Here is a 21,311-nt window from a genome sequence, read left to right on the forward strand (position 1 = left end):
CCTGTGTCTCGGCAAGAGTGGCTTCGCTGTGCGTTAGTTTGGCCTGCGTATCGCGGAGGTCGTCCTCGGTCTCCCATAATTGTTGCTGTGTTGCGGCGTGTTCGTTCTGCTGCTTCGCGCTGCGATCCGCGTGCGCCGCCTCGGTGCTCTCCATGTCCTCGTGCAGCTGCTTCAGCGTCGACTGCAGGGCCTCCACCTCACGCACCAGCTCCGCCTCCTTCTGCTCCGCCGCGCTCGTCGCCGCCGCCATGCGCTGCGTCAGCGTGCACACCTGCTCCTCCGTGTGCCCCAGCTGCGCCTCCACAGCCGCAAGCTGGTTGTCGCGCTCCTCGATGCAGCGCTGCAGCTCCGTCGAGGTCTCCTCCAGCTGCGCTACCTGCACACACGCCTTCTCCTCCGACGTCGCGTGCAGCGTGCGCAGCCCCTCCACCGCCTCGCGCAGCTCAGCGATCGTCGACGCAGCGGCCGCCTCCGCCGTCGCCGCAGCCGCCGTGTGCTGCTCGTGCGCCGCCTGCAGTGCCTCCAGTTGTTCCTCGAGCTCGCCACGCGTGTGCGCCGCGGCGGCCGTGTCACGGTCGTACTTCGCCTGCAGCGCCGCCATCTCGCGCTCCAGCGCTGCGCACTCCGCCTCCTTCGCGGCCAGCTTCTCGCGCAGCTCCGCAACGAGGCGCTTCAGCGCGGCGATCTCGTCGTCCGCCGCCGTGCGCGCGGCGTCGCTCTCGTCCTGCAGCGCGCGCAGCCGCACCTCGTACCCGCGCTTCATCTCCTCGTACCGCCCGGCCTCCTCGCCAAGCAGGCCCTCCAGCGCCTCCTCGTGCTCCTCCTTCATCTCCTGCATCTTCGTGTTCATCTCGCGCAGCTCGTCCTCCAGCATCAGGAACTCGCCGTACAGGATCTGCCGCTGCAGCCCCATCTGGTAGTCCGCCTCCGTCAGCGCCTTCTGCAGCTCCTCAATCTCCGTCGTCAGGTGCACCGCAAGCTCGTCGTCCGGCGACTCGCGCAGCTTCTCCTCCAGGTCCGCGATGCGTGTCACAAGCTTCTCGATCGTTCCCTTCAGCTGGTACTCCGCGTACAGCGCCTCCTTCTTGCGCAGGTACTCGTCGCGCCACCGGTCGCTCATGTCCGACCCGTCCTGCTTCGCCTGCTCCGGGTCCACCGTGTTCACCTTCGCGTACGTCGTGATCTGCTTCGCGCGGTCGGCGAAGCGCAGCGTCTGCACCGACAGGTTCGCGTCGCGCTCGCTCGGCGAGATGGTCACCATCATCGTCGAGATGCTGTTGCCGCCGATGTAGTCCTTCAGCAGCTTCGTCAGCGTGCTGTTGCGGAACTCCGGCACGGGCCGCGCGTTGCCGCGCCCGCGCGTCGCGACAGCCTCGATGCACGAGCCCAGCGCCAGCAGCGACAGGTTGATGTTGCGCGCCTGCTCGAACGCCAGCCCCTCCTCCGTCCCCGCGAGCTTGATGCGCTCGCACCCGGCAAGGTCCGCCAGCAGGATCCGCGCACAGCGCGGCGCAAGGTCCGGCGCGTCGAAGTGCGTCTGCACCTCCAGCAGGAACAGCGTGTGCGCGCGCGACGAGTGGTCGTGGATGTTCGTCGCGGCGAAGGTGCGCAGCGGCTCCGCCTTGTTCAGCACAGCCAGCACGTCCTTGTAGCTCTTCACCAGCACCGTCTTCTGCCCCACAACGCTGAACGTGTTGCTCGTGAAGTCGTTCCGCACGCTCAGCTCCTTGCGGTGGTTCAGCAGGTCGAACACGTCCTCCAGGTACACCTCCAGCATCGACGCGGACACCGTGTACGTCACGCCCTTCTGCGCGCTGTTCGCCGCACGCGCGAAGATCATGTTGCACACGCGCGGGATGAGGCCCTCCTGCGACGTCCCGATCGACCCCGGCGGCCCGAACGCCGTGTACGTCTTGCCGCTGCCCGTCTGCCCGTACGCCATCACCGCAGCGTTGTAGCCCGCCAGCGCGTTCTCCACGAGCGGCCGGCCCACCTCCTCGAACACGTCCTCCTGCGACGACGACGTCTTGCCGGACGGACACGCGCGGTCGTTGCTCCAGAAGCACCCGTCGAACCCGAAGGTGAAGCGGCCCTTCTTCGGCACCGTCACCTCCACCGCGTCGTTGTCCATGTTCACCGCAAGCTGGCTCAGCTCGCCGCTCTTCTCGTCGTCGCGGAACGCACGCACGCGCACATACACGTTGACGCGGTTGTTGTGCTTTATGACCTCAGCACGGCGTATGCCCGCTGCCGTGTTGGTGCGTTTAAAGCCGCCTTTAGTGCCAGTGGACGACCCGCTGCGCTCAAAGGCTGCTGGGGCAGACTTCTGTGGAGAGGCGACAGCGGCCGCGGAGTTGGTGCGCTGAAAGGAGCTGCGGGCGCTGCCATCTGCCGCTCTTGGGCGTGTCCCCCGCGGCGACACCGGACCGACGGCGCGGGGCGGCAGCCCGGGCGTTGAGGCGCTAGGAACCGGCGGGGGAACACCACGCGCGGACACCTTCTTGAGAGGCGTGGTAGAACGCAACGGAGTGCCGGCGGTGTTGCTGCCGTTCGTCTTCGCTGTTTGCGCCCCGCGCGCAGACGACAGCGGACCGCGCGAGGAGTTACACCGCTTGAACTCCATGTTCCTTTGGTTCTCTCAAATCTATCTTCCGTTTGCGGGGTACAGCGAAGGGGGAAACGGTGCACACGAACGGTGGCGAGTTGGCGCAGAGGCGACGCAGCGTACCTTCAAAGAGAAGACCAAAAAAAAAAAACCTGCACGCTTTGAGAATGAAATGAAATAAATAAATATATATATATATTACTTCTCTATTTATTACCTCCAGAGAACCGCTATTGAGAAAAGAGTGTAAAGCACGGAAGAAAAAAAGGCAGAAGAAATAAATATATATTAACGCGTACAGCGTGGCACAGACAAGTAAAGAGTACAAATGACAAAGAAGTTGTTAGGGACGCTGTCTCACCTTAACTAACAATTTAAAAGGAAGAAAAAAAAAACAGTCGGAGAAGAGAGTGTGATGATGATGGGACTAAATAAAACCTGAGAACGTACTGAGAGAAAACGCAAGCAAGCAAACAGAAAAGATCTAGTAGAAAAGAAAAATATCTAAATTTAGAAACAATGAGGTGCGGCGAGTGCCTTCACGCGTGAAGAATAGCAAGAGAAGATAGAACAAAGAGTATATACCGAACTGCGAAGACGTGAAAGCAAAAGCAGAGACAAAAACGTATTCAGGAATACAAGAAAAAGGCTGCACTTGCCCTTCTTTTGCATCAAGTGCTTCGGCGGTGTAGCCTCCCTTTTTAATGATTGATGAGCCAAGGAGAGAAGTGTAGAAGCACGCGACGCTGTTCTGGAGAGTCTAAAAATGAAAAGAGCAAGTACAGTAGTTGACGGAAGAAGTGTACGGCGATCTTTTGAATCTTTCGTTGTGTGTGAGTGTGTGTGCGTGTGTGCGTGAAGGGAAGAACACGTTGTGGGTAATGGGTGAGGCGTCGGAGAAGTAGAGATCGGAGTCACTGCCATGTAATAGGAGGGTTGTGTCTCGATCAAGTCGTTGGGCCAAACGAAGGATGCAGGACGTCAAACAGGCACACAGAAAACGACGGAGGAGACGGAGGTCCAGAGCAGAGAGGGAGGGAGGGAGAGTGACGAAGAACCGGGAGAAAAGGGAAGAAAAAAGGGAAGAGATGCAGCCAATGAAAAGCGAAGCGCCATCGCACTGCCATCCTTTCCATTTTGTTTTACGCCGGTGACACACCTTTGCATTCTTCTCGGTGCGCCGTGACTGCGCTGTGCACTTCATCTGTATACACCCCAAAGGCGTCGACACAGGTCTTCTCGCCTCCCTATTTCGAGTAGCCGCGTTCGTCACAGAAGAGTTGTTGCGCACAAAGTTTTTCGATGGCTCTGCCCGACAACAACGCGAGCTAAAGCGCTGGCAGGTTACACCCCTTTGCGGCAGCATTAATAGGTACACGATGAGGCCGCAGCGCTCCGATGTACTTCAGAGGTTGATGTTTTCAACGGAAGAGAAGGACGTGCATATCGCTACAGGTAAAAAAGGGAGCGTCTAGAGACGGCACAAACACACACGCGCGCATACGCACATCTATTTTCCAAGTCCCTACCACCTTGCTTATATATGTGTATTTCGAGACCGAAGGACGACGGCGCGGATTCTAGGGAAAAGAGAGGACTACGGTTTCATCTCCACACGCAGGAAGCTATATAGAAGGAAATAATATTAGCAAAAAAGAAAAAGAGACGCGATACGGACGTGGCGCGACAACGACGCAGGAAGCCGTTTTGCCACGGCACGATCACAACTACGCTAACGTCACAGAACGAGAAAGCGTCACGCTGATGTCACAAGAACTCAAACCGCCACCACGTATGGTACTGCTTGAGAAGGCAGCAAGAAAAACACGTAAAAGAGTAAAGAAAAGGCACACAAGCGTGCGAGTCGCAGCAGCTCCTCTGCACATACGGCATCAAAACAAACAGAAAGAACACAGGAGATCCACAGCGAGAAGCCCCTCCCCTCCCCCTCCCTCTTCAGAAAACGCCAGTTCCTGTCATCGATGGGGTTTAAACCGGGCGGCACTTGCTTCTCTCTCTCTCCCTTGAGAGACGCCCCAGCATTCCCAGCAGCGTCAGCAGCATCAGGGATACGGGAGGAAGAAGACGGAAGAAGCAGGAGAGCGTGACAACGAAAAGGGAGAGGAGATGGGGAGCCGAATTGGGGGTTCCGAATCGAGCGCAAATTCCTCTTCGAGTGTTACTTGGTACGCGTGTCGCCAAAGCGCTTGACCATGTAGTCTCGCGTCAGCTTCGTCGTCGTGACCGACTGCGCCGCACCCTGTGAGCCAAAGGAGTTCATAATCTTCGACACTACCTTGGGCAGAGAGGTGTTGAGCACGATGGTTAAGTTGTCGACCAACACGCCATCGTTGACGGGGTAGTACAGCAGCACCGACCGCACCTTCGCCGTGGCGTCCGTCTTGGCAACGTGACGCTTCGTGCGCTCCAGCATGATGGCCTTCGCGGGCACCATCCCGTCGCACACGGCGAGCGACTCCAGCACGGCCCGGTCGGTAATCTCCGACACCTTGAACTGAATTGTCAGACTGAAGATGAAGCGGACGATGGTGATGGTAAGACGGAAGGTGTCCGCAAAGTCGCAGTCCTGCACCTTGTTCTCCGACGGCTGACACGCCTTCTGGTACTCGGGGGACACCATCAGGTCCTTCGAAATGTTCTGCACGGTGATGCCCGGCAGCAGGTACATTGTCTTCACAACAATTGCAATGTACTTGCTGGCATCATCGGGGTCGTTGACGTCCACCTTTGGCGTGTTATTCTCCGTCACCTCGTCCTTGAAGGAGCTGAGGTTGATGATGGGCTCAACGGTCGCCCGCGTCTCCGCGTCCACCTTGGCGAGGGAGCTGGACATGAAGCGAAATATGCACTTGCCCTCGTTCAGCGTCGCCGCGCCTCGGTCCGTGGCCAGGAAGTCCCACATTTCGTTCTCGACGTGTGCGCCAGGGCAATTGTGCGCGTCCACGTCACGCCCGGTCAGCGCCAGCAGCTCGTACTGCTCCACCTTCGCCCCGGGCGGCGCCTCCATCCGCGAGCGCGAGAAGCTCATCTCCAGCGACGCCTCCTTCGACTCTGGTGAGTTCCTCTCCCCCCCACTCGGCGGCGAGAAGTTTGCTTTGCTTGCCTTGTTGTCGACGATGGTGGTGTCGCTGGGGCGTAGGCCGGACTTGGTCATTGCAGAGGTTTCCAAGGAGAGCGAGCGGTCCAGCTGCACACCGGGTGCGTGGATCACCAGTACGGGCTGCTTCGCGGCGCGCGTCGTCTTGGTGGCAGCGGGGCTCTGCACGCTGCCTCGCTTTGTGCTCGATCCGGCCGGTGGCGCGGTCCCCCACGGGCGGCGGCGCTGGCGCAGCGTGGGCACCACCTGGCAGAACGCCAGCTGCAGCAGCATCGAGTCCACCCGCCACGTCCCCTCGATGGTCTGGCGCAGGACGGTCTCGACTTCCTGCAGCCGTGCCACGCGATCCGGCAGCGTGGCGCCGCCCGCGATGTAATTCAGGTCCTCCTGTGTGATGGCGGTGCTCGGTGTGCTGCCGCCAAGCACGGGGCTTTTATTCTCCAGTGCCGTGATGGGGCTCTGCATGCTCTCCTCCAGCAGACTCTGATTTCCCCTGCCGTGCTCCGCGAGGCGTGCCACGTTGTTCATGAAGTCGCGCACCACGTTCCTGTCCACCGCCTTGAAGCTGTTCGTGAAGCTCATGTTGTTCATGGTTTGGGCGAGGGGATCGAAGGGGGCGGTGTGGTCCGCCGTCATGCTCATGTCCCGCATGGAGTGCATGCTGGCATCGAAGAGGGTGCAGCTCATGTTGTTGAGGGCGCGCGACTCACCGAGTTTCGCGTCAGGGTCCGCCGGGCTTGCGTTCCCCGGCACGAACATGTCGAAGGCAACCGGCTCCACGCGCAGCGCACGAGCGGGGACATCATGAAATTGATTCTCCGCCGAGGACTTGCCGGCCGTCTTGGGGCTCGTGCCCCCGCCCTCGTTCTTAGCAGAGCCGCAGCAGATTCCCATTTTCCTATTTTTGCTGGTGCGTAAGGCCGCGACTGCGTGAAAACAACAAAGAAAGCTGAGGAGAACGCAGAAAGGAGTTGTTTGTTCAGCGAAAGAAAAAGAAGGGTATTCAAGACAAGATTGGTGTTTAGGCAGCCGTCCGAACCAACTACGAAGGCAACGAGAGGAGGAAAACAAAACCCAAACGAAAGCCCGCGAGAGAAGCGACGAGGCTCGGAGGGTATAGAGGCGTCTGGAGGCCGTGTCCGCTGGAGGGGTTTGTATAGTTGGACTCAGCGAGAAGACAGCAGCGGCGTGGACGCAGACGAAGATGACGCGGGTGCAGATAAAAGAGGAAAGAGTACGTATTGAGCTCCCTCTGCTATTCCGCACACCCCCGCTACGCAGTTCTCCGCTCTGTTGCTATTGTGTGAGTTTGTTCGCGTTTGTGGCTGTCGCAGTGACACGTGCTCCTTTCCCCACCACAGCGCCAGACGCTGAAAGAGGCAGGTACAACGATGAGCGAAGCGAATAGCAAACGGTGAGTTCCAATCGCGAGTGGGGGCGATTAAAAATGAGAACAGGTGTTTTCCTTTTTTCCCTAATCCTTCCATCCGCACAGGAAGCGCACGAGATCAACGTTGCGTGAGAGCGACGCACACGGAACAAGCAAACGGAAAGTGGAGAAAAGAGAGAGAGGGAGAGAGTGGAGAAGGCAAATGCAGCGCGTGGAAGTAAAACAAAAAGGAAAACGAGAACACCAACAACAACAAAAAAACGTCACTTGACAATCTGGCAGAGCAGGTGCTCCCGTGCGAACGTCATCAGCTGCGTCGCCGCGCTTCCTATTTGGTGCCGTTGCCTCGTGCGCCGGATAAACGAGGGCTTGAAAGAACACACCGAGCAACGGCAATAAAGGTGGAGAGCAGCGTTCGACGAATCGTGTCCCGTGGGCGCGAGTCAAAGCATCGCATGCTCCATGCAACCAGCACAGCAACCATCACGACTTTCATTTCAACAACGTCCACTATAGGTGGCCAGAGAACAATATATATCTGTTTGTATTGCTTGCTAGTCGAGTATGTACGATTCGCACCATTCCATTGTTGCGGAATCCAAACACGCAAATCCACAGCCCTCGTGCATCCGCGGTGCGCCAATACCCGCAAAGGAGGCAAGGAGATCTGCAAGGTCTCACCCTTGTGGTTTCGCACGCGGTGCATCCTGCACGGGTTCAATCAGCTCCTTCGGCACATTAAACGGCACCTTCGCAATGAGCTCATCGGCCTCGACAAAGACGAGCCGCGGAGCTTTTCGCGCCGGCGAGGCGACGGCGGCGGCTCCGCTACCCGCGCTATCCCCGCGCTCCCCACCCGCCGCGCCACTCGACCCCGCGGCGCCGCCGCCCTCTCCGTCCTTCTGCACGCTGCCGCCCACCAGCTTGTTGCCCTCCAGAATGTAATGTATGATCGCCTCCGAGTGGAAGTATCCCCAGGGGATGATCACCTCTGCGTCGATTTCCTTCTCAAACCAGCCCTCGCAGTACGCCCGCGCCACGGTGGCCACCTTGAGCTCTCGGTGCTTGCGGATGATCGGGAAGGAGCCGAGCTGGCTAACCGCCACGCTGGACGGCAAGTTCTCGCCGCGCGAATGCAGCCGCGCCGTCTCCTCCTCGAGTAGTTTCTGCACCTCGTGCATGTCGAGGTCGGCGTTGTTGCGCAAATTCAGTCCGCAGGTCGCCGCGAGCTTCGGCTTCAAGTAGCACTCCTGCAGGCGCACGGTGGGCTCAAGAGACTGCAGCAGGTCGTAGCGCACGCCAAGCTCCTGGCAGATCTCCCGCATCACCTCCGGGGAGTAGAGGGTGTTGTCATCCGCCTTGGCGATCATCGTCTGCTGCAAGCTCTGATTCTGCATAATATCGATGTACTCCTGCATCTGCTGCTTCTCCGCTGCATTGCTGTCGCAGATACCCTCCAGGAGCACCACCGTTTCCTTGTTGCGCCGCACGGCCTGGTCAATGTACTCGAGCACACGGTCGTAGAACTTCATACTCGCCACGTGCAGGGTGGGAATGAGCGTCACCTTGGGCAGTGCGAGGTGCGCCTGGACGTACGGCGGCCCCGCCTCGGCGACCTCCGGCGAGTTGGCCAGCATCTGCGTCCACCGGCTACCCACCACCACCAGCTCATCATACGCAGAGCGCAGCAGACGGCTTCGTTGCAGCGACATGGCGGCAAGGAAGCAAACACACAAACACGGCTGTAGCGGTCACCAATGAAGAACGAAGAATAAATAAATAATAGAATTGATAGTCAGGTCCTTGGTTGCTCTGCTTGTATCAGAACGCACAGACGCCCTCCTCTTTCCTTTCTTGGCGCAATGCAGAGTACTGAAGAGACGTCCGTCTCTCGCACTCTCGCTCAGTCAGTCGGTGTGTGCGTGGGTGAGTGAGTGCTGCCGCAGCAAACACGAAAGGACGGCGGAATAGCGCATCAAAGGGAGGCGGCGGAGTCAGTAAGAAAAGCGGACGTAGAACAGATGCGACAACAACAACAACGAAACGTTGGGCACGCTGCCAAAGGGCAACTGAAGGAAATGGAAAGAAAAAAAGAAGATCGCCTCTTTCGCCAGCTCAAGCAGACAACGTCACAGTGAGAAGGAACTGCTTGTACTGACGCGGGGTAGGAAGTCAACGGCACGTCCATGAGCCTTGGCGCCTTCACTGGTCTCCCCATCTTCCAAAACAGCTGCTAATGTGCTATGTATGGTTTTATGAAAGCATCGCTCCCATTCAAAAGCGGCTATCTTTGTGTATGCATGCTGATATTCATTATAGCCTAAATACCCAGTGTATGTGATGAATTGCCAGGCAGGTCACAGCCTGTGTTCTGCGAATCGCCTGCGGTTTCTCCGACAATGACGAAAACAAAAAGATAGGGGTGGTGGTGGGGGGCCCACGGCTGTCGCGCTGCGTGCCGCTTTCATACAACCCCCACCCCCTTACCAGGCCTCCCCCAAAAAGAAAACAAAAACTTCAAATGTATCGGCGTACTTTGGGAATAAAAGCGGTGGACAGACGTCGCTGATGCTCCGCACGCAGGTGCGTCAGCGACCTCAGCTTTCGCTCCAGCGCGCGCGCCGCCTCCGTCGTCAGCCCGGTAATGTCACGAGTAATCAGTTCCTGCACGGCAGCCGCCACCACGGCGTCCTGCAGCGCGGCGCTGCCGAGGCTGTTTGCCTGCTCCAGCAGCTGGATGAGCAGCGCCAGAGAGGCGCTTTTCATGTTGGCAATTAGTTTGCTGGAGACGAGCTGCAGCACCCGTCGAGACTGGGGGAGGAGGCGAAGCAGTTGCCCCACCGCCTCGGACGACGACGAGCTCGGCGCACCGTACTTGCCAGCACCGCCCGCTGACACGCTGCACGTCGCACCCAGCTCCAGTTGCTCCACCGCACTCGCGTAGAGCTCGACGATTTCCATCTGCGAAGCGACGGACACGTAAGCCGACGCGCTCTCCAGCGTTGTGGCCAACTGCGCTGTCAAGCCCTCGCAGACGTGCTTCAAGGTAGCGAGGTTTTGCGCGGCAGCTTCACGTTCCAAGATGTGCTGGCGTGTGGTCCTAGTGGCAGGAGCGGAATGAGTGCGAAAAGAGGCAGCCGACGGGGCTATATGCGACGCGGCCATAGCAGCTCTGCCGCCGTCCGCAAGAGAGGGGCGCGCAGAGTTCGGTGTCTCCAGCTGGGCCGCAGCAGCCATTTCAGCGCGCAGGTCCGCGGCGAGCGCACACAACGCGACGAGGTGCTCGACGTACAGCTGAAAGACAGCGAGCAGCTCCGCCGGTGTGAAGTCGGTGGCCAAAAACAGCACCCGACCCGCCATCCACTGCGTCACCTCCAGCGAAAGCGCATGCGAGCGGCGCACCGCGGTGAAGAGGAGAGCGGTGGAGCGCGGACACGTCTGCGTCAGGTCGCGCGTGAAGGCCTGCACAAGACGCCGCTGAAGCGACTCGGCGAGTTCACCCTCGCCCTCCATCGCATGTAGTGTCGTGTAGAGGACGGCAACATCCATGCAGCTCAGCTCCTCCACACGATCCAGCGCACGTTGGCGAAGAGCCGACAGGCGATCCCTCGTGCGCAGACGCACCTGCTGCGGTGCCACGCTCCACGTGTCCAACACCTCGACGCACTGCGCAGGCGTGAGTTCGTCGAGGTGGTCGCTCAGCTCCTCCAGCACCTTCTCTACCAGCTCAACGGGCGTCTCGGCGGTGCAGGCGCGACACACCTGCAGGCACTCGTGCGTCGTCAGGTCCATCACGACCAAGGCGAGTCCAGCAGCCACGCGGCGGTATAACTCACTCTCCTGCCGGCGCAGGAGCGGCATGCAGGTGAAGAGAGCCACCAGCTCCATCGCGTCTAGCGACTCCAGCAGCAGGAACAGTTCCGCCAGAATACGGTCCACCTGCGCGGCATCCCAGAAACCAAACAAGGCAGCGCACTGCAGCACCGCGATCATGTCGCCTGAAGGGGCAGCGCGCAGGTCGCATAGCTTACCGGTAAAATACTTGTATTCGCCGCGGAGGAGGTTGCGCTCGTGGAAGTCGCGGGTGTCCTCGTAGCGCGCCTTCACACGTGCCATGCGGCGGGCAATGTGCGCCAGCGGGACCGGACGTTCCGAAAGGAGGTAGTTGCGCTTCGAGTGCTGCAGCTCCGTCAGGGAGCTCTGACGCCAGAAAACGTAGCCAGGGGTGCGCTTGCTGAGCGCGCGGGCAGTGTGGCGCAGCATTTCTTCTCCGTCAGTCTTGTGTTTTCACGGCCTGAAAAAATCAAAAAAAAAATGCTGAAGTGGGAGCGCGCGGTGGCGCAACAAGCTGCGTCGTTGGGACGCGATGGAGAGAACGATAAAAAGGGTTGCGGAACACCAACGAGGAAATGCATCGTACGTAGGTGGCAAGCGAGGCGGACGAGAGGTAGGGGGGGGGAGGAATCAGAAAGGATGCCAATAGCATAGTGGCCACTGCACACCTCTGCAGGAGGGCAACAGGGAAGCGCGCACCCTCAAAAAACTCAAGGCAGTGGCGGTCGTTGACGCAGCGGAGCCCGACAGAAAAGATACAACCGTTAGAGCGTGGACAGCAAGGAGGGAGACGCCGTATAGGAAAATAAGTTTCTTGTTTCACGACTTCCACAGTTTCCTCGAGACCGAGGCGAAACCGTATGCGACTTATATTGAAAGCAGGGACAGCGTTGCAAGCCAAGGGCAAGTAAAACGATTGCAACGCGACAGCTAATGAACTCCCGAACCGACCGATGAATGGAATAGAGCGTGAAGCGATGCCAATCACCTTAGCTCGCGGTCAGGTATCAGCACAAAAGGCAGGGCAGAGAGTTTCTCTAGCAAAGGTCGCAGCTGCATTGAGGACTCGGCATCGGGTGGGTACAGCAAGCACAGCGCCGGGTTGTAGAGGGTCCACAACACACCAGAGCCCTCAGCCACCCACGCTTCGTTTCCGCTCAAAGGAGGAAACAACGCAGAGACGAGCGGGTACAGCTGCCTTCGGTTCAAACACTCACGCAGAAACACGCGCACGCGTAGTGAGTCCAACTCCTCATCGGAGAGGGCGCGCAGTTTGGCGTTGGAGCGGCCATGCACCTCCGGCGTCCCTGTCAACGCCTCCACCACCAGCATAATCGACAGCACCTCCGCCGCTGCGAGGGTACGTCCGCTGGCCGTCAGCGTCTCCCTCAGCTCCGTCAGCACGTCCCACAAGGTGCGGGTGCGGACGAGTTGGTAGCGTCGCACCAGACCGCAGGTGAGGAGTGCCGCAAGTGGTGGCAGCACCGACGTCTCTACCAGTGTACCGACTTCAGGATAACGGTGCTCGTCGAAGTAGAGGGCGGTGGTTTGTGACGCACCAGGCGCAGGGCCATGGGTGCGCAGCTGCCGCGTAAAGTACGAGGCGATGTCGCGTACAGCCTCCTTCAGGCCACTCAAAGCATGGCCACAGTAGGCCTCCCGCATGATACCCACCGACGTGCCTTCTACTTCGACAGCTGGCGTCTCTAACGCTGAAGAAGACACTGCAGCGTTGCGAGGTCGTACTCTGGCTTGGGAAGTCGACACGGAAGGTGGAGGCTGCGCTGGGCCAATTTCAGGCGGGGGCGCGACGGTCCGCAGGAGGGTCGCCTTCATCGACCCTGCGTGTTGTGCACGATTCGACTGCACAGCACCACCGTCCGCGACAGAGGCGACGCTCTCCAAGAAGCGCCGCGGCACTGGCACCTCCACCGCGCCGTTGCGTGGAAACAAACACTCCGTGGCCAGCGCCTGAACGCTTGAGAACTGCCACTGCACCGCATCGCACACACGTGCCGCGGCGAGCAGCGCCCGCACCACCGCCGGCTGCGCCATCAGCGAGTCCGGCAGCAACAAAGCACGACGGTCCTTCTCTCCCAGCTGCTCCAATCCCTCCCAGACACACGCCATGCGGTGCGAGAAGAAGATGAGGGCCAGCAGCACCGCATCGGTGCGATGCCGCGCCGCGTCGCTGTCCTCAGTGCTGCGGTAGAGACGTTGGAAGTCGCTGGACAGGCGTGCCACGTACGGCGCGGCGTAGTCGCCGTCGGTGTTCGTCTCACCGATGCCGCGCACCACGTCCCACACAGTGCGAGGAGCTTTGATGACAACGCCGCTGGGCCGCGCCTGGTGCTGAAGGACCGCCCGCCACGCCCGCAGGAAGGATGCACAGAAAGGGTTGTCCGCTGTGACGCAGATTGCAGCGGCGGCGGCGGTCGAGCCTGCGACTTCGGACGTGGAAGACGGGGTGACGGGGAGTGGGTCGCTTGTAGCCGAGGCGGCTCTGTCCACCAACGCGACGGTTGCCGCGTAGAGCTGCTGCAACACGGCCTTTGCGTTTGGCAGGGCATCCGGGGCCGTCTCTGCGGCGCGTGCCACGCCCTCCATCGCCTGCGTCACCTCGTCCAGTTTTTGATTTACAAGAGGAACGCATTGCGCTGCTTCACTGGTGCTTCCTACCGCATTCAGAATGGGACGTCGATCTTCGTGAAGGCCGTCCACAACATCAACCTTCGTGATGGGCTTCTCTTCCTGGGTGGGGCGTAGCGCAGAAGACGCGGTGGCCGCATCCAGCTCTGTTTTCGCATCCCTCGCTCCTTCTGTCGGTGGCAGAGGTCGACGACGTCGCCATGGAGCAACGAAGTCGAGCGCAGGGGAGGAGGAGGGGGAAAGGGGAGAAGAAGTGGTGGGCGATGCGATGGCATCAGGGTTGGAAGTACTCCGCCTTTTGTCTCGGTGTTGCCGCTGCGATGGTGGATTTGTCATCGCTGCCACGGCACGACACGCCGTCTCCACCGCGGCATCTGTGTACGCCGCAGCCGCCGACTCCTGTAGCGCCGCCTCGAGCAGTTCGCGGCTGTGCAGCACAGCGGCTGCATGCAGACGGCGGTGCAGCGCCTCGACCCACCGCTGATGCCGGCGTGCACGTTGCCACTGAATGCGAATCTGCTCGAGCACGTCCGGCGTGGAGGTGTGGTCTTGGTGCTGATGAATGTACGCCACCACGCCGTTCGTGTCGAGCGCCGCGATGAGCTGCTCCACTTCGGCTGAAAGTGCCGGCGCCACCCCGCCTGCGCCCGCCTCTGCATCACCGTCAAACGCGCCAGTGGGCGAAGGGTGAACGGCGGTGTTCGATCTACTTGTGTTGTACATTCCATACGGGTCTGCCCCGCCCCTCGCTCGGTTGTCGAGGAGGTGCTGCGCCCGAGCCGCGACAGACTGGAGCTTCGCCAGCAGCTCTGCCAAAGCTTTGTCGCCAGCCCTTACCATCGGGCCGGGACTTGTAGAACTCTGGTGCAGAGGGGAAAAGCGAAGTGGCGCCGTGCGCTGGGCGCTGGCGGCAGAAGTTGGCGCAGACAGCCCGTAGCGGGCGCCAGCTTCCACGATCAACCGTTGGAGATGCACGCAGTGCTTCACACCGAGTCGAATACTCTCGTCCGCAACTTCCTCGGCATCATCGAGTACTGCGGTCAGCTGGGACGCGAGTTGATCGACCTGGCTGCTCCACTGTGCCAACGCCTTACGCTGCCGCCGCTCCTGTGCAGTGGCCTCGCGCCGCTGTTGGCGGGCGCCCGCGCGCTGCATCGCCAGCTGCCGCCTTTGCAGCTCGCGCTCGTGCTGCTGCTGTGCGTCCAACTCCCTGTTCTCGAGCGCTTGACGCTGCTGCAAGCGGTGCTGCTGCTCCGTCAGCATGGCGTGTTCCATCGCGAGAAGGGACTGTGTGCACTTGTGCAAAAGGGGAAAGGGTTGAGCGGCGACCTGCTCTTCCAGCTCCATGCACGTGGTGAGCATGTCGGACACCACACGCGGCGTCCACGTCTGCTGCCGCTGGTGGGTCTGACGAGCTGCTATGAGCGCCGCCACGGCACGCGCAAGATGCTGTCGCTCCTCCTCGTTGATCTGCGTGTAGGCATCTTGCACTGCGGCTAATGTCCTGCGTAGCGTCGTCGCCGTCGCGGCGTCGCCCTCCTTCGCATCTGGCGGTGTGCCAGCCTTCGCACATGCCTCTAGCACAGAAACGGCAAGCGCCACCGCTCCGCGGATGAGAATCGGGTCGTCGGTCATGATGGAGCGCTTCAGTGCCAGCTGCGCGACGCGAACGTTGAGCTGCAGCCGCGCGGACGGTGAAGGCGCCGCGGCAGTGTTGACGGGTGGCCGCCACGTCATGCCGACCTCACCTGCTGCCTGCTGCACGAGCACCCAACCGCCGTCCCGCATTATCGAAAGACGCTGCCGGTTCGCTGGGTCGCATACCAGGCGCTGGAGCTGCGTGCGCTGCACCAACACCCGCACCACGCGCACCAAGTAGCGCAAAAAGGAGGCGTCAAAGCGCACGCGACGGGCCTCGTCAAGAAGGTCCAGCACTGCTGCCTCGAGCGCCACGAGGGACGTGCTGCGACCATTGGGTTGATAGCGGTAGCGCTGCACCGCGGCGAAGACGGCGGTGAGACACGCACGGCGGGCAAGGTGGCCCTCGTACACCCGCGTCTCCTCCTCGACGAGAAGCCGCAGGTCGGGCACGGCAGACGCGCGTTGCAGCGCAGCACGGAAAGCTTCAGGATCGCTGCCGGACATCGCCGCGACGAGGTCCATGGCGCTGCTCTCCATCTCCCGGTAGCTGCGCAGCAGTCTCTGCGCCCGCTGCATCTCATTGAAGTCCTCGCCGGTCAGCCCGAAGCGGAAGCAGCGGCGGTGCACGAAGTACAAGAAGGACTGCCGCTCCTCCAGGGCAGCACGCATGCGACGCCACGTCCACCACGGCGGTGCGCCCGCCGCCGCCGCGGGTGCTGAACGGTGCTCCTTGCGGGCAGCGGCCTGTGCACGCTCGAAGCTGGCGATGGCGCGCCGCAAACACCGCAGATGCCATTGCAGGGTCTGGTTGCGGCACTCCGCTGCGGGGCGGCTGTTCTGCAGGTCGTTGAAGTACGCCGGCTTGGTCAGCGCCCCGAGCTCCACGACGCACGGGGCCTGCCGCACGGGAAGGCTGTACTCCTCCAGGGCGTGGCTGCCCTGACGTTCGTGCGGGAGGTAGTGGCCGTAGTTGGTCCACTCCAGGTAAGCCTCCTGCAGCCGCGCCACCACCTCCGGCCCGCGGCCCGCAACGCGGAAGTACATGTCGTACTCCGACGGCACCGTGAGCAGCACGGTGTCGGGGTCGCGCTGGCCGACGGTGATGCCTTTGATGTCCGTCAGCAGCGTGCGCCGCACCACCTCAAAGCCGCCCTTTGTGCAGTGGTAGATGGCGACGTTCGTGAGCACAAAGATGTAGGACTTGTAGAGGTGATTGTTCTGCCGTCGCATTGCCGCGCCAGGGTCCTCGGCGAGGTGGCCGCCGTACTTGCGCAGCGTCGCCGACCGCACCCGCCACGCCACCCCGGAGAAGTATATCGTGTTGTCGCCGAAGCGGCGGCAGGCGTCGGCCACGTCGGGTACGACAGCCATCCGCAGCCGATCGCTTGGGAAGCTGTACGGGGTGTAGCGCAGGGCCACGGTGGGGAAGGGGTCAAAGATGCTCTTCTTCAGCGCCACGGCGAGGTTCTGCACGCGCGGGGCGGCGTAGAGGGGCAGGAGGTGCGTGTGATCGGAGCCGCCGTGTCGGTACTGCGCGTAGCACCCCATCGCGGCCGCCATCACATCCAACATCGTCTGCGCACTCGCCAAGTGAAAGAGGTAGTCGACAGGGTGCGTGCGGTTGGTGAGCAGCGCCACAGAGGAGCCTTCCTTGCTGTGGCATCGCACCACCGCCGCGATGGAGGACCACCCGACAAGACCCAAGATTAAACCATCGTCTTTGCCAGCCTCAGCGCCGCTGCTGCTGGTGTGACTCACCGCACCGCTCAGCCGACGCTTCATTCTGCTCCGCACGGCTGTCGAGGTCGTGTCAGCACTTCCCGATCCAGGCCCTTCCGCAGTAGGAGCAGTGGCGGCGGAGGCGACGCCGTTGCTCAGAAACAAGAATCCCTCGGAAGTGACGCAGATGGCCCGCGGGGTGCCCATCCCTTTCACCACGCTCTCGTGCAGCTCCAGCGCGGACGACTTCGCCAGCGTCGCGCACTCCTTCGCCTCCAGCAGACGGCAGGCAGCGGTGAGGCATATCTCGCCGACGCGCAGGCGTGTCGTGAAGGTGGACCGTAGCCGCAGCGTGTCCCACCACGGCAGCCCGGCGGAGGCCTCGTATTGTCGCCACAGCGCCACGGCGTCGTCGTAGTCCAGTAAGACCTCCTCCACAAAGCGAAACTGTGCGCAGAACCTGCGGATGGCCTGCGAGTTGCCGTAATCGCCTTGGATGCTGTGGCGGAAGGCTGCCGCTGCTGCCACGCCCTCGTCGGTCTCACCCTCCTCGTCGGCTGCTGCTGCTGCTGCTGCAAAGGAAGAGAGGAGTCTGGCGCCGCCGCCTCCTTTCATCCCTTTGGTCCAGGGAAACCCACGGCGGCGTCGCGCGGCGGAGCGTGTGGCCCCGACAGACCCCGCGCTTTTCAGCGTGGAGAGGCCGAAGAGTTTCGCGTGGGAGTAGAGCTGCTTGGACGGGGTGAGGCGCGGCGTGCGTCCGAAGCCGTCTGCCATGGCGGCGGGCAACACCCGAAGAAAGCCGTCAAACTCTGCGCTGGACTGCATGTTAAAGAGCATGTCCACGCCTCGACACTGCAGTAGGATGGACTGCGCGTCTCGGTCGTACTCTACGTGGAGGAGGTCCCGCATGAACGCGCGGCGCACCACCTCCTGCAGGGTGTCGGAGAGGGAGTAAATGGAGCTCTCGGTGACGACCAACGCGCAAAGCCGCGGCGTGCGGTCCGCCAGCACCTGTCGCACCATGGAGGACCAGTATACCGCCTCGTCGGCGTTCTTGGCGAAGGTCTCAAGCAAGGTCGGCTTCTCCCCCACACGCATCTGGTCCCCGGCGCGGACGACGAGCGGCGGGAAATTCGCTTCCTCTGTGCGACGAATTCTTTTCGCTACGGTGGCGGACTCCCAGAAGAGAAAGCGGTGGTCGGTGTGGGCGTCGTAGTGGGCCTTGTAGAGGTGCGCAATGAGCTGCTGCTTCACCTCCACGGGCGTCCCCGGCACACAGGAGTTCTGCGCGACCACCCTGAGAAGCACATCGTGAGAGGCAGGAATTAAAACAGCGATGAGTGTCTTGTCGGTGGTGCTCTCCACCACACCGGTGATGTCGTGTGTATCGATGCAGCGCACCTTCTGGCCATTCGCCAGCCGGCCCTTGCTGAAGAGATACAAGTGTCGGGGCGTCAGCACCACCTCCCGTGTCTGGGCGTTGTCGCGCTTGCCCACCTTCTCCATGGTACGAGAGAACGTCACGCTGCTGACGTCGTCCCCTGACTTGAAATACGCCTCTAGCGCTGGAATACGGTACGCGATGTGGGAGTGCGGATCCGCTGCCAACGGGAGGAGGAATCGCGCGTAACGCATCTCGCGTGGTGGTTGGCGCTCCGTCGCGCTTTGCTCCGGCAGCGGCTCACCTTCAATGAAGGCAGACGTTGAAATACTGCGACCCGTGACCCGCGTGCGTGGGTGCACCTCACCGTCGCCGTCGTCATCACCACCACCACCCTCCTCACGATCATCATCTCCGTTGTCTTCACCTTCGGTGTCGTCCGATGAGACGTCGAGCAAAGATGCATCGCTGGGAAGGTCGCTGTTCGCTTCGTTCCCTCCGGCATCTCCCTCTTCCTTCGCATCTTCTCCGGCGTTGTCACCCGTTTTCGCATTCTCACGGCCGCCCAGTGTCGTTGTGCGCTCCATCAACACTGCACCCGCGCGACGGCGGTTGTCGCCTTGCTCTGATCGGACGTCCAGTGCAGCTTCAGAGACTTGGCCTTGTTCGTCGGCCTTCTGAGGCTCAGCTACTTCCCCCGTCGGCACAAGCGCCAAAGTAGATGGCTGAGCTTGTGGGTTGGCATTCAGCGATGTCTGTTGTTGCCGTGAAGACTCACCAGGTGTCAGGATGCGGACCTCATCCGACAGCAACTGCACTGGCGAGGTGACGGTGGTCAACGTGTCGTGTGTGCCATCGTTTGGGTGCGCGTTGTCGTACTGCGCACCCAGCTCCGCCAAAGTGGTGCCGCGCTCTGGCGTCAGTATCTCCGGCGAGGCATCCGACAACGCAGTAGGAGCAAGAGCAGGGGTAGCGATAGAAGAGGGTGGTACGCCAGAAAGAGGACCGGTAGGGTTGCCTTTCATGGCACGCAGCAGGGCCGCGAGGTAGTTGACCCACTGCTCCGCGCGTTCCTCCGATTCGGCACAGAAGAGCAGCGTCCGTCCCTTCACCGCGAGGTTCCACCCAAAGTCGGCGAACTCCTTCGGTGCATGCTCTCGCCGCAGCTTGTCGGCCGTCTCCCGCCGCACCGCCACGATGAGCTCAAAAGGGATCTCCTTGTCCTTGCTCCCTTTGTCCTTGCCGTAGCAGAACAGGTGGTGGTCGAGGAAGACAAACCGCCGGTTCCACTGCTTCGCACCGATGCGGCGCAGCTGCATGAGAGAAGTGGCGCGCTTCGCGTTGCCGTCGCTGTCGACGAGCGTCGAGCGCGGCTTCCACATCCACGCCGCGCGTGGCGGCGGCGGCGGAGGGTCCTGGCGCGGGCCTCGCTCACTAGGGTAGGCCTCTTCGCGCTCCACCATGAGAGAAGAAGAAACAGGCACAGACATTTTTTTCAAAGAAGCCAAACTAAACAAAAGAAAATGAAAATGAAAATATCTGTGTGTATATAGCAAGGAGGGGTACTCAGCGTGTGAATTTCCCTTTCCCTGTCGTTTTACGACTTCTTGTTTGAAAGATCAACAGAACGTTTTGTTTAACGCCGAACATCTGGTTTTCCTCTTCCTCTTTGAAGAGCGAACGAGCATTTCAGTAGAAGTAACGAGTGAGACGACAACAATGAAGACAAGAATGAAGAGATAGTACTATTCACTTGAGGCTTCGTTTGGTTACTTCGCAAATAAATCATGCCCGCCGCACTGTTGGTTTTCCAATCAAACAGGCTTCCAGCGACCGCGCAAACAATGAATTCTTTTCTCGTCAGTTGCCAAAAAAAGGGGGAGAAAAAACCAGCAATGTTCGTGCCACAACCAGTAGAACGGGTTTATGAAGATGTCTGCTCACATCTTGTGTGCAACGAAGGTTTTGCGAAAGCGCAATAACTACGCGAAGCGGGGGAGAGAGCTGTGCAACATTGAGCGCGCGTATTATTTTTTTAAACCTTTTTTTTTTGCTTCAACGAACATACCTTACATCGCAGAAATCGAGCATCAAGAAGAAAAAGGCCCAGCTACATATACATAGTCGCCGCAAAAGTGGAAGCACAGGAACCAAGCAAAACCCACGATGTTTTCCGGCGTCAATTGATGGAAAACAAAACATGCGATTTTAGGCAGCCACCAAGAGAAGGAAAGAAGCACATCAAGTAGCACAGTTTTGCTTGCCGCACTAAGGATCCTGCCGTTGCTAGTCAGGGCTCTGCGCAGCTTTATTACTACCGCAGCGTTAGCGAGGGCGAGATGCCGTCACGGGTCGACGCTAGCAACTTCTGTTGAGTTTGCATGGAACCTGTGGTGTCGAAGAATTGCATGCAAAAGATGCAGATTTCCTCCCGCTTGTACAGCTGCGACGGCGGCGGCATGTGGTCCCCTCGGCGCACATCCATGCCCCACTTCTGACGGAGTTCTAAGATGGACTTGTGCGTGATCGCACCAGGAAGCTCGTTCACGTAGAAGGTTTGAGTGCACAAGGCGCACTTCTTGCGCTTCTGAAGGCCCTGACGCACGCGGAGGTCCAGATCCTCCTTCGACTGCGCCTCCTGCGACTTCGGTACTTGGGACATTTGATCTGCTGGTGGAATTATTATTATTTTTTTTTCGTTTCCACAAACTGTGACTCGGGCACGGTCGGAAAAAGAGCAAAGTAAGGAGACGCAATAGACCGATGGAGGGACAGCAACGATAGCAGTGCACCTCTGTTAATGTCACGCCCGTGCCAAAGATCAGGAGAAGTGGTAAAGACTTCGCCGACGGAGGAGAGTATCCAGAGAGCCAGAAGAGTTGAGGCGGCGAAGGGAGAACGCTGCGCGAAGAAAGCGGGGCATTGTGAAATTCTTGTTTCATTCTTTACACACTCACAGTTGTCATGGAGAACA

The 21,311-nt window shown here is 60.3% G+C and overlaps 6 protein-coding genes across 11 annotated transcripts; all 6 read right to left on the reverse strand.

Moving 5' to 3' along the window:
- ABB37_06797 (putative mitochondrial kinesin) lies at positions 1 to 3,566 on the reverse strand (the record flags this gene model as incomplete). 3 transcript variants are annotated; one of them, XM_015805208.1, is made up of 1 exon in its annotated part: positions 1 to 3,566. In XM_015805208.1, a coding segment is annotated over exon 1 (2,623 nt), but the record flags the coding sequence as incomplete, so codon positions are not given. The 3 variants fall into 3 exon arrangements, with proteins under 3 accessions (XP_015656501.1, XP_015656500.1, XP_015656499.1); XM_015805207.1 differs by having other exon boundaries at positions 1 to 3,548; XM_015805206.1 differs by having other exon boundaries at positions 1 to 3,523.
- A 1,218-nt stretch (positions 3,567 to 4,784) lies between these two features.
- Positions 4,785 to 7,204, reverse strand: ABB37_06798 (hypothetical protein; the record flags this gene model as incomplete). 2 transcript variants are annotated; one of them, XM_015805210.1, is made up of 1 exon in its annotated part: positions 4,785 to 7,204. In XM_015805210.1, exon 1 carries the CDS (start codon positions 6,615 to 6,617, stop codon positions 4,785 to 4,787), a length of 1,833 nt encoding a protein of 610 aa, XP_015656503.1. In that variant the 5' UTR covers positions 6,618 to 7,204. The 2 variants fall into 2 exon arrangements, with proteins under 2 accessions (XP_015656503.1, XP_015656502.1); XM_015805209.1 differs by having other exon boundaries at positions 4,785 to 7,198.
- A 586-nt stretch (positions 7,205 to 7,790) lies between these two features.
- ABB37_06799 (putative mitochondrial hypothetical protein) lies at positions 7,791 to 9,051 on the reverse strand (the record flags this gene model as incomplete). Its single annotated transcript, XM_015805211.1, has 1 exon — positions 7,791 to 9,051. Exon 1 carries the CDS (start codon positions 8,823 to 8,825, stop codon positions 7,791 to 7,793), a length of 1,035 nt encoding a protein of 344 aa, XP_015656504.1. The 5' UTR covers positions 8,826 to 9,051.
- Positions 9,052 to 9,630: 579 nt separating this feature from the next.
- ABB37_06800 (putative mitochondrial hypothetical protein) lies at positions 9,631 to 11,376 on the reverse strand (the record flags this gene model as incomplete). Its single annotated transcript, XM_015805212.1, has 1 exon — positions 9,631 to 11,376. One exon carries the CDS (start codon positions 11,374 to 11,376, stop codon positions 9,631 to 9,633), a length of 1,746 nt encoding a protein of 581 aa, XP_015656505.1.
- Positions 11,377 to 11,931: 555 nt separating this feature from the next.
- Positions 11,932 to 20,005, reverse strand: ABB37_06801 (putative protein kinase; the record flags this gene model as incomplete). The annotated part of the gene is made up of 1 exon (XM_015805213.1): positions 11,932 to 20,005. Exon 1 carries the CDS (start codon positions 19,825 to 19,827, stop codon positions 11,932 to 11,934), a length of 7,896 nt encoding a protein of 2,631 aa, XP_015656506.1. The 5' UTR covers positions 19,828 to 20,005.
- A 646-nt stretch (positions 20,006 to 20,651) lies between these two features.
- On the reverse strand, positions 20,652 to 21,178 carry ABB37_06802 (hypothetical protein; the record flags this gene model as incomplete). 3 transcript variants are annotated; one of them, XM_015805216.1, is made up of 1 exon in its annotated part: positions 20,652 to 21,178. In XM_015805216.1, exon 1 carries the CDS (start codon positions 20,997 to 20,999, stop codon positions 20,652 to 20,654), a length of 348 nt encoding a protein of 115 aa, XP_015656509.1. In that variant the 5' UTR covers positions 21,000 to 21,178. The 3 variants fall into 3 exon arrangements, with proteins under 3 accessions (XP_015656509.1, XP_015656508.1, XP_015656507.1); XM_015805215.1 differs by having other exon boundaries at positions 20,652 to 21,132; XM_015805214.1 differs by having other exon boundaries at positions 20,652 to 21,047.
- Between the last annotated feature and the right edge of the window lie 133 nt (positions 21,179 to 21,311).

The sequence above is a fragment of the Leptomonas pyrrhocoris genome, assembly GCF_001293395.1.
Source record: "Leptomonas pyrrhocoris isolate H10 chromosome Unknown, whole genome shotgun sequence".
In the NCBI taxonomy this organism is placed as follows: domain Eukaryota; phylum Euglenozoa; class Kinetoplastea; order Trypanosomatida; family Trypanosomatidae; genus Leptomonas; species Leptomonas pyrrhocoris.